This window comes from Pinus tabuliformis, chromosome 9, assembly GCF_031772625.1.
Source record: "Pinus tabuliformis cultivar Carrire ecotype Pingquan chromosome 9, CPIR1, whole genome shotgun sequence".
Classification (NCBI taxonomy): domain Eukaryota; kingdom Viridiplantae; phylum Streptophyta; class Pinopsida; order Pinales; family Pinaceae; genus Pinus; species Pinus tabuliformis.
In genome coordinates, this window is record NC_142307.1 from 855725558 (window position 1) to 855737656 (window position 12099).

The 12099-nt window shown below is 38.7% G+C and overlaps 1 protein-coding gene across 2 annotated transcripts in view; it reads right to left on the bottom strand.

Annotated features, from left to right (window-relative positions):
- The window catches only part of LOC149151480 (uncharacterized), a 129105-nt gene extending 117479 nt beyond the window's left edge, over positions 1-11626 (bottom strand). Inside the window, exon 1 of one of the 2 annotated variants that reach the window (XM_089438656.1) lies at positions 11359-11626. In XM_089438656.1, the coding sequence (XP_089294782.1) occupies positions 11359-11363 (5 nt within the window). In that variant the 5' untranslated portion in view covers positions 11364-11626. The other variant, XM_089438655.1, reaches the window with a different exon arrangement.
- Between the last annotated feature and the right edge of the window lie 473 nt (positions 11627-12099).

Consider the following 12099-nt stretch of genomic DNA (forward strand, 5'->3'; position numbering starts at 1 on the left):
TATAGAAGGAAGGGTTGACTTAGTGATTGGAGGAGGTCTTTGTCTAGGTCTAAAAGGTCTTGGATTGTCTCATCTTGATTTGAATCTACTAGTGGAAGAGTTGGATTGGTTTTTCCCCTTGGAGGGATTTTTCCTTGGCTAAGTGCCTACATATTGTGTCTCTTGTTCTTGTGATCTTCATATACATTTAATTTGGTAATTGTTTTATGAAAGATAAACTAACAAAGAAATAAAAGAAGCCAACATAAATCACAAGTAATTATTAAGAAAGAGGAATCAAACCCTAAGCATTGATTTCTCAACATGGTATCAGAGCTAAGGTGAAATAAAGACTAGTTGAAGATCACTTTGTTGGCTATCAATTGAAGGAAAGAAAAGCAATCTTGGAAGAAAAGGTCACTCCCTCAATGGCAAGTTATTTGAAGATGGGATTCAATATCATGAAAATTGCAAGAATCTAAGTTGGAAGGATCATCTACAATCTATCTAGAAGAGTCAAGAGTGAAGGATTCTTGGTTGCACTTAGAGGTACACTTGATGATGATAATTCATGGATCATTGATAGTGGAGCCTCAAGACACATGACAAGAGAAAGTGGACAACTCCATACTCTATCAAGAGAATCATCATCACATGCAGTGGAGCCAGGAGACAACAACAGCTATGCAGTCAAGGGCCTTGGATCCACATCATTGAAGCTAGAAAGTGGAGCAAAGCTACACCTCAACAAAATACTCTATGTTCCAGGTTTGAAAAAGAATTTACTTTCCATTTCTTGTTTACAAGATAAAGGAGATAGGGTTTCTTTTGTAGATGGTAAAGTTTTGGTTTGGGGAAAGGATTCAAGTATTGAAAAGGAAAAGGTTATTGGAATTCATGAAGGAAGACTATATAGAGTTATAACACCATCTCCTCAAGCCCTAGTTCACATGGAGATCAATCCCATCGAACTTTGGCATAGAAGATATGGGCATATTCATTACAAGATAATGCCCTCTCTAATTCAAATGGTAAATGGCATCCCCAACATCAAGGAAGACCATGAAGGAGTATGCAAGGGATGTGTTTTGGGAAAGAACACTAGGAAACCTTTTACATGCAGTGACACAAGGTCTAAGGATATATTATACCTCATTCATTCTGATGTTTGTGGGCCCATGTCTAATAAATCTCTTGGAAGCTACCTTTACTATGTGACCTTCATTGATGATCACTCTAGAAAGACATGGCTCTATCTTTTCAAGACAAAGGACGAAGTATTTGAAAAGTTCAAGGAATTTAGATCCGAAGTTGAGACGTTAACTGAAAGAAAGATAAATACTTTGAGATCCGACAATGGAGGTGAATACACTTCAAAAGAACTTATAGCATATTGTAAGGAAGCATGTATTAAGAGGGAGCTCATTGTTCCCTAGAAGGTCGAACAAAATGGAGTATCAAAAAGGAAGAATAGAACCATTGAAGAATGCATAAGGACTGTGATATTTGATCAAGATCTACCAAAGTTTCTATGGGGAGAAGCAGCCATGACAATAACATACATACATAATAGGTGTCCTCATAGAATCCTCGATAATATGACACCGGAAGAAGCATTCACAGGGAAGAAGCCATGTATAGACCATATCTGAATCTTTGGGTGTCCCGCATACATTCATGTTCCTAAAGAAAAGCAAAAGAAGTTAGACTCTACAAGTATAAAAGGTATATTTGTTGGTTATAGCCTTTCATCAAAGGCTTATAGAATCTACATCAAAGAAGGAAGACAAATCGAAGTTAGCAGGGATGTTATATTTGATGAAAACCATGCCTACAAAAGATCCAAGGATATACCAATCGAATCTGATGAAGAAGATGTACCTCTATTTGAAGAAGAAGAGCAACATGACAAGTCACCTACAAACCAAGAAGAAGAAGGACCAAGTGAGCCTATTCAACCTATAATCATTCCTAAAACAAAGAAGAGGCCAAATTGGTTAAAAGCTACACTTGAAGATGTCGAAGGACATGGAGCAACTAAAGGAACTTTTAGAGAAAGCAAAAGACCGAAAAGATACTCAGGATATGCAACATACATGACGAAGTTAATCAAAACAGAACCAACTACCTTTGAAGAAGCCGCTCATCAAGAAGAATGGAAGAAAGCAATGCAAGAAGAATATCAATCTATCATGAAAAATGGGGTTTGGGAAATTGTTCCTAGACCTAGTGACAAATCCGTTGTCACTTCCAAATGGATTTACAAAATCAAACATGCCATTGATGGAAGCATAGACAAATACAAAGCAAGATTTGTTGCAAGGGTTTTCTCTCAAAAAGAAGGAATATACTATGAAGAAACCTTTGCTCCTACTGCCAGGTATACTACTATTAGATCTTTGGTTTCGCTAGCTGCTACTATGGGATGGAATATCCATCAAATGGATGTCAAAACAACATTTCTAAATGGAACCATTGATGAAGAAGTATATATTGAACAATCAGAAGGCTTTGAGATAAATAGCAGGGATACTCATGTTTGCAAACTAAAGAAAGCTCTATATGGCTTGAAGCAAGCTCCTAGGGCTTGGTATGCAAGGATGGATGCATATCTTTTAAGGATTGGGTTTGTCAAAAATTATGTTGATGCAAACCTCTACATCAAGATAATGAAGAATGAACCAATTATTATACTTTTATATGTGGATGACTTATTTATTACAAGTGTGGAGTGAAAAATTCTAGAGCGAAAGAAAATGTTGGCAGCAAAATTTGAAATGAAAGACCAGGGACTCGTGCATTACTACTTGGGCTTGAGAGTTTGGCAGAAACCTAGTGAGATATATCTTGGTCAAGGAAAGTACATAATCAAGATGTTACAAAAGTTTGGTATGATGGATTCCAAGCCTATGACTACTCCCATGATCACAAATCTCAAGAAGTTGAGAAGCTCTGACTCTAGTCTCGTTGATCCTACAAGCTATCATAAGTTGGTGGGCTCTTTGATGTACTTGGTGAATACAAGACCTGACATATGCTTTGTTGTAAACATTCTTAGTCAATTTCAGTTGGAGCGTTGTTGCCAAACATATCTTGAGATAACTACGTGGAACAATTCATCACTGCCTAAAGTATGATGGAAAGGAAGTTAAATTAACAGGTTTTACCAATTCCAATTGGGGTGGCAGTGAGATTGATGGAAGAAGCACTATCGGTGGTTGTTTCAGTTTGGGATCTGCAATGATTTCATGGATGAGTAGAAAATAAGATCCTGTTGCATTAAGTAGTGTTGAAGTTGAATATGTTGTGCATGTGAAGTAGGAAAAGAAGCAGTTTGGTTAAGAAAACTATTGTCAGATTTGTTTTGAAAGCCTCTAGATCCTACAGTGATAAATTGTGATAATCAAAGCAGCATCAAGATGTCTGAAGACCTCGTGTTTCATGCTAGGACAAAGCATATCAATAACAAGTACCATTACATTAGAATTTTAGTACAAGATGGGGTCGTGAAGCTACAATATATTCCGACAGATGAATAGGTAGTTGACGTGTTGACGAAATCTCTTCCAAATAAGAAGTTTGAATATTTCAGAAGCATGCTTGGATTGGTCAATGTTACAGATTTAGTTGATAGGGAGAGATGAAGCATCTTGTGGCAACAAGATGCTTGGGAGGACATATGGTCGGCTTATGTGTTGATGTCTAGATCTCGAAGTAGGGAGGGTGGCGTTGGTCATGGAGCTCCAACCTTGGATACACACCTAGATCCCTGGGTTGGTGTTAGAGCTTAAAAGCCTGATGGTACCTAGAGTGGCTAAAGCTTGAGTACAGCTTAGTCCCACCCGATTAGAGTACCCTAGTTAGGTATCTAATCTGTAACACTGTGTGTGTTATGACTCTTCATAGTTCATATCATTTTAAGATCTTCAATGTACTTATATATGTATGCATGTAATTTTGAGATCGTGCAATTTCAATAGCACATATGAAGTACTTTCTCCAATTCTGTGTAGACCAACCAGGCAATACGTATAGCAGAGAGTCAAAGTTTGATTTCCATATCCAAATTGGTGGAAAAGTGTGCATTGCCTCAGATCTGTAACAGCAAGGTTCCGGTGAGCAGATCAGCGATTTTGCAGAGCATATTTGTCAAATTTGGGTGCAGAATATTTGCAGCAAGGTTACAGTTGCATATCTGCACAGGGCAAGGAAGAGAAAAGCACACAGGAGGGAGAATTTCCAGTTTTCCAGTCTAGGGAAGGAAATCAAATTTTCCAACAGCAGAAGGTCATATAGACTAGCCAGCTTAGCCAGTGCGAGTTTTAAGATCAGCAGTGCGAGTTGCCCAATGAGATTGCAAGCAATACGAATTTCGGGAAGGGTTCTAGAGGCTGGTGTAGGATCTCTATAGCGAGTGTAGGAACAAATCTGCTAGTGCATGATCAAATTTGTGCATTCCAGGAGAGGTGCAAGTAGTAGAAGAAGCCAGATTCAGTTGCCAGAAAGATAAAGGGAGTTCCATTTTATTGGTCTCCAGATTACTTGAATTTCACAGAGATGGCCACAGCAAGACTCAGGGACCAAGACAGACTTGACGAAGCCTCTAACTTTGGTGTATGGAAGGCTAGAATGTCATTCTTGTTAGATGAGTATGGTCTAAAGGAGTATGCAGAAAACAATGTTGCCATACCTACAGATGCTCAACAACAAGGAATGTACCAGAAAGAACTGGCCAAGGCTAAGAGGATGATCCTAGACGAGGTTCGGGATCATATCGTTTCGCATGTTGCTACATTGAACACAGCAAAGGAAATGTGAGATGTTGTAGTCAAGCTATATGAGAATCCATCAGAGAATCGGAAGATGATTCTCAAGGAGAAGTTGAGGACCACTAGAATGCAGAAGGGAGAAGGCGTTACACCCTACCTCACCAGGATTCAAAATGTCAGAGATGAACTTGCAGCGATTGGAGAAAAACCATCAGATAGCAAGCTAGTCAAAAAAAATCTCAATGGTTTCACCAAGGAGTGGCATACTTTCATCCAAGTTATTTCTAGGTGAGATACGCTACCTAGATGGGATCGTCTGTGGAGTGATTTCACTCAAGAAGAGATGAGACTCAACCTTGCGAATGATTCTACCAGCAACAACAACAAGGGACCAAAGGAGGAGGAGGATGAGGAAAATGTGGCCCTTGCAAGTAAGGGAAAAGCGAAGAAAGGTCCCAGTTAGGGACAAGGCTCAGGAGTAGGCGAGAGGAAGAAGATATGTCGAATATCAAGTGTTTTGGGTGTGGTGAGTATGGCCACTATGTCACCCATTGACCTCAAAGGAAGAAGGACAAGAAGGAGAAGCATAAGCAGGCAGTAGCTTCGGCAAATATTGATGAGCTAACCGCCAAATTAGAGGAGTTTGCACTAATAGCAAACATATCTCCAAGTGGAGGAGGAGCTTGATACATGAGGGTGTCAAGCTGGGAAAGATCCAGATGCTGCAAGGAGATCAGGTTGATTAGTTCCAGTTGTTGCAGCAAGATCATTATCGTTGCTATAGGGGTCCACGGTATTCAGTAGTAGGATTCAATGTTAGCATAACTAGTTGCAGTCAGATGCTCATTAGAAAGTTGAAGAGCTAGTTGCAGTAACACAGTGTCAGCAGGATGCAGTCAGATAGACAAGCGCAGAGCTAGTTGCAGTTAGTTGATCGAGAGACAATTGCAGAACTAGTTGCAGCGACACAGGCAATGTGAATTGCAATTGCAATTCCAGCCAGCAGATTCCCAGCACAAAGCTACGCAGTCCAGTTTTCAGTGCAAGAGGACAGTGCGAGTTGCCAGTAGGGAGTTGAGAGATTTCCCATAGGGAGATCGAGACTCAAAGGGAGTCTAGTTTCAGAGGGAGCATCCCTATGAAAGCTAGTACTTCAATATCTGGGGAGATCATACTCATTATTGCAGTAGTTGCAACAGCAGTGCAAAAGCAGCAATAGAGCAGTAGCAGTAGCAATATGAGTAAATCAGAGTTTGCGCAGCAGCTTGATGGGCAACATTCTCTTCGCAATGATTTCTAGTGATAGGATTGGTCAGCTTGGAGAAGTGGAGGAAGTCAATCAGACATCAACAGCACGGGATTGTCCAAGTCCAGGAGGGTATAGTAGTGGAGAGAAATAACAACTTCCTCGCTAAGAGAGAGTGTTAGTTTTTGTAGCATCAAACAAGTGTTCTAGTCTCGATTTGTGTCTAAGAGACTAAGGAACACGAGATCACCAAAACTCAGTAAAGGTTTCAGGACAAAACACCTAGAGACCTTTCAGCAAGGAAGAAAGTTCGAGTTAGAAGGAGAGCAGGAGAGAGGGAACAGAAAGAAATTCTGAAGGAATTTCCTAGTGTTTTTCCAGTGCTAGAGAGGCAAAAAAAGGGAGGTTGAGTTTTTTTGGAGAGAATTCGTCCAGGCAATGCGAGTGAGCCAAAAACCCCAGTGCGAGTGCCAGGAAAAGTTTGTTTCAGTTGTCAGAGGCTAGATCTAAGCAGGGAAGGTAGAGCTAATATTTTTCAGAGACCAAGGGATGCTAGACGACCTAGTTGGAGGTAGTTTCAAAGGTCTTCCAGACTTGCGCATGCCAGCAAAGTGAGCAGCCAAGAGGCAGTTCGAGCAGGCCAAGAGGCAGTGTGAGCTACTTTTCAGAAGGGAGAATTTTTCTCCAAATTATTTGGCCAGATTATTTGTCGGAGGATTTCTAGTGAGGCATCCAGATTATTGTAATCAAATTTTACTGCTGCATAATAATATAAACCCTCATCTGTTGCACCAGTTTTCCCTTCGGGGTTTTCTCGGGGACATTAGTCCAAAATAACTGTGTTAACTGAGTGCATCTATTTTCTCAGTTCCAGATTTATTTCCGAAACGTATATTATTGTATTGTGAAGATTACAGTAGTGAGCTATTCGTTATTTTCCATTAATTTAATTAACTGAAGAAAAATAAACTACATCAATTAGGAGAATAGTTTCCAATTATTGCAATCAAGGAATTTTCACAAGAGGAGTTTGACAACCAATGTCACTAACATCAAGGTACATAGAGGGCTTGGTGCTATTGATTAAATACGAGTTCCATACCCTAGTATATGACACAATCCAATGGAAACATTTCAATCCCCCTAATCCTGAAATCCTGAAAAACTGATAACTTTGCTAGATTTTGAGTGAGATCTAAAATTCTACTTTCTCCATATGAAATCCAATGAGGTCAAAACCACTCTCAAACATCCTAAGTCATTTCATGGTAATGTTAAAAATTTAAGTAAAAGAATGTTTAACATTACCCTTTTCTCCTATCAATTTCAGTGGTGAAAGATTCCACCCTAGTTGATAAACTTATTTTCTCTTTATTCTTCTATTTTCTACTTGTTCTGACACATGATTGTTGAAGGAAGTTTTTGGTCTGAGGAGGTTCATCAAGACAGGCAAATTCTTTCTAAGACAAGTCCATCTATTGCAAGACAATCCAAGTACACTTATAGGCCATGTGAGTTGATCTGGAGCTCAAATAAAATTCTGGGACAGACTCATATGGAGGCATACGAATTTGCTCTTTGATTATTCCTGAAGGAGACCGAGTATACTTCGATCAAGTGAGGAACAAATTCAAGGTCCATGTGACAGACCGAAATTGTTGAAGAGTTGTTGCAATAATCCAAAACTCCTGTAGTGACTTGGCTAGTCATTCAAGCCCACTAAGTTGAACTTTTGAAGTGAATCCCTCTATGATTGTTTTCCTGGAGTCTTGTAGTAGATCAGACCACTTGTTGTGATAAATAATAGGTTTCTGGGGCCAGTGCTACAGAGCTGAAGTGTGGATCCTATAGCAGAGTAAGGAAGGGTTTCTCAGGAAGTGTGTGGTATTGTTGAGGAGGACTAAGATAGATAACGAGTTCAGACATGAGGCAAACTCGGTATTTGAGTAGATAGAATTCATATAGGGTTTATTAGTCTATAGATAAACTCATATCTCTATTGAGCTTAGTAGGTTTATCTGGATGTGTATCTATTGCATTTGGATTAATTGGGTTGACGAAACTGTGGATTATTTAGTGGGTTTATTATATTATTGAAAGCCAACACAATCTATTGAAGTTTATCAAATGTATTGAATTGACTTTTGTACAAGAAAAAAAAATCATTGAAACCCTAGGAAAACTAGGGCAAAAATCTACTTGTTCCATTACATAATGACAAAGGGTTGCTTAATGAAATAGTACTCAAATTGGAAAAGAATCAATGGCTTCAACAAGTAGACTATGAAAACTTTCCATTTCATTGTCAATTCTACTTCTCACATGGTCATTTGTTTAAACTTTAGGGTTTGTCCCAAAAAAGAATTAGCTTTGAGGAAGAGTTCCAAGCATGCAAGAGATGGAGGGAGAGAGGTAGGTGATCAGGTTGTCCTTCTATCACGTCCTTCTTCCAAAGATGTGGGGAATCTCGAGGTTCCTCATTCAACATCTAAGAACACTAAGGATAAAGTCACTTTGGAGGGGAAAGTTGCTAATAAATAGAAATAGGAGATGAATCCAAAGGCGGGACAAGAGTAAAGTCAGATAAGGCAATAGGTCTTGCCTTGATTAGATAAGTATTCCAAATTCCAATAGTTCTTGCCTTGATTATAGAGGTAGTCCAATCCCCTTTGGGCAATGTGGCAACACTAGTTGGTTAGGATTGGAGGTGGTTCAATTGGTTGGTGAGGGAGGCGTAATGACTATTTGTTTGTTCGATTCATATGATGTGAAAGGAAGATTAGGATTGTCCATTGTTCGATCCTCAAGGTTTTCTTCAGCCAATGCAACAGAGATGAAGTTGGAGAAGTCAATATCCTTGGTTCCCTCATAAATGGAAGGTAGGTTGGTTGTGGCAAGCTTGGATGCTTCAAAGTTTTACACAAACATTTGTGTCGTTGTCAGTGATAATCTATCTAGGCATATTTCCACTAAAATTGGGGTGATCAATCAATCCATCCTCTTGCAAGATCAAGACAAGGATTAATTAGAGTTTTGTATCCTTTGAGTCTAATATCAGATCTAATTCCAAGGCAAGTCCTTTGTCCCCTCTTTCATGGGGTTTAGAAGTGGATGACATGGTGGCTCTCGTCTAGCTAGGTGTGGAAGCTCCATTAACTACTTACTGGTGGAGTTATCCCAACTTATTGAGAATGTTAATTCATTCCCCCCAACTTTGAGCAAGGGTTTTAGGTCAATGTTTTCATAATTGGTAATGTTAGAATATTGTAATGTCAATATCAATCTTGATTCATATTAATATGAAGCAAAAGTCCCCTTCCTCTTCATTGATGGTGCATTAGTCAGATTAGGATTCAGATGCAATGGCCATCTCAGGTAAGTATGGAAAATTAGATCCTCCATTTTAGAACCCTCCCCATGTTCGAGCTCCCATACCAGAAGCTCAAAAAGGCATTGGAAAAGGTAGAAACGTAATTTTAATTTTAGGACATGGTACCATTTGGGGATTTGGTTATGGATAAGATACAACACTTGACCTTTGCCGATTTTTTTTGTGTTTTGTTTTTGGCAGACTTTTGGTCATGTGTAATCGCCATCTTTGACATTATGGTTCAAGGCTATTATGGGACTACTTTTTGGATTATGACTGGATGATAGATTCAGGAGCTTAGAGGATTTTCTCTAATCTTAAAGAATATAGAAGCCTTGGCTTGCCTTTTATTGTAGGCTCTATCGAGCAGATGAAATGTGGTTCATTTGAGCAATTTTATTTGATTAATGAAATCTTCAGAAAAATAAAATAAATAAAAAGATATATGTTAGTTCAAGTCTAATGGGAGTATGATATCCACCACACAAAAATTAAATTTCAAGTTCAACATTGTCATACAGAGGATCGAGTTTGACAGGACAATAAGTTTATTTCAGCACCCTTACATTGATTTGTTTCTAGGTCTTTGATGCTTCTTTTATGCAATTGTGTAAAGTATGACTCACCTTTGATTGGAAAGCCTATAGAGCTCCTCTAATGGACTTCATAATTATGATAAATTATCATAATTTACTTAGCGAGATAATATTTTGTATCTATTATTAGATTAGATCCTACTTTGGAAATTTTGGCTGTAAGAAAAAAGACTAGAAATTCAATATAGATTTGAGCCAACGTGGGTCCATTGGACAAAAATAATTAAGTGAATTTCCTAGGCTTCCAAACTTGTTGGTTGATCTAGATTTATGAAGGAACGAAATGAAATACAAATATGAACAGAAACACAGAGATACAGCAAAAACAAAACTTCAATTTATTAATAACAAAGTACTAAAAAATTGTTACATGCAAAATGGAAATAAACTAGCTCAGGGGATAGTAGTTTATCTCTAAGAAGAGATGTGGCAGCTACATGTCTTCTGAATTGTGTTACAATGAGGCTCAAAAGTCTTTTTATTATTGACCAACAAAGGGAAACCCTAATACCCAAAACCCTAACCCTAGGGGATGGAATGCCAAGAGTTTGTAGGCCCCGTTGGAGTTAGTTGGATAGCAAACTTCTCAGGATCATAACTTGGTCATATCATCTTCATTTGGCATGTATAATACCTTGTTAAAAGGTCTCTCTGAGCACTACAATATTTACGGCAGGCCCATGTTATGAGTTTGTTGTGGACCTCAAAAAAAATCGTTTAGGGGGTCAAAACAGCTCCAGAAATTCAAGACCCGAAAAACTGTTAAAAATAGTAAATTGTGCTATAATCAAGGAAACTGATCAAACCAACTGGAGGTCCAAGTAGAATAGGCAGGTGGCCACCAATATCCACCTGGATCATTGGTGCTCCTAATAAACATCGTTGTATAGAAAATCGAGATTATTTATGCCTTGGTGTAGGTGAAATGATAAATAAACTTTCTTCATGTCTGTGGGGACCTGTGTATGTAACAAGAATGGACTAAATATGAATACAAACAGAGATCTATCTCATTGTAAACCTTTGTTATGCACCTCAAAGGATATATATCTAGAGAGAGTGCTCATACAGTGAACAAAATATTAAATATTGAAACCGAATATATATAACCGCCTATCAGGCCTGACTTTAGATGGGTTTGTGCAGTTGGAGAACAATAAAAAAGCCCTGGAATCAGTGTAACATAGAGTGCTGTGATGATTCACTGAATTTTATTTGAGAGAGAGAGAGATCATACAGAGAACATATATAAACTCCCATCAGGCCTGACTTTAGATGCACACTTTAAATGGTTTGTGCAGTTGAAGAACAATTAAACGCCCTCGAATCAATGGAAGCTAGAGTGCTGTGATGATTCATTGAAATTTATTTGATAAGCCGTAAAAACGATGAACATACCGCATTTAGGAACCTGAAAAGTTTTCAGGTTACCGTCCAAATCGGTAGGCAGCACCCAAAATGAAGTGTGAATCGATGATACAAGAAGCTGAGCTCAGTTTCATTTGAGATATGAGAACCGACCCACACCGAAAGGATCATATAGCCATATCTTTCCGAAAACAGCTCTCACATATAGAGCATATGGAGTCCTATCTGCATTGATCCATCATGGTTGGAGACTTGACAGGTACCACATATGGACGTTCACACTTCGTTGCCAATTGTACCAAATTTTTAAGTACCGATTGTTTGAATGGCAATTGTGTATTTTGTGTTTTAAGTGTTATTCATAGCCATTACACGTTAATGTTGTAATTAATTAATTAATTTATTTATTTATTTATTTATTATAATAATAATAATAATAAGTAAATGTGGTTGAAAGAGGAGATGGTGTAATAATGTTAAATTTAATTAAAAATAATAATTAAAATATCTGTTTAGTTGAAAACGAGCGATGAGCCCTGACAAAGGTGCGGACCAGAGCAGGAAGAGGGGCCGTGGACAGGGAAGGAGGATGCAGGAGAAAGGGGAGAATTCTGGGCAAGATTCGAAACCCGTTAGACCGCCAAGGAGGACGGTGAATCATAGAGTCCGGCGAGCTGAAAGGGCCTACCAGCGAAACACAAACCCGGCAGTCAGAAGAGTCATGCAGTTCCTGGAGGAAGAGTCCCTCCAAGACCAGTCTGAGGATGAAAT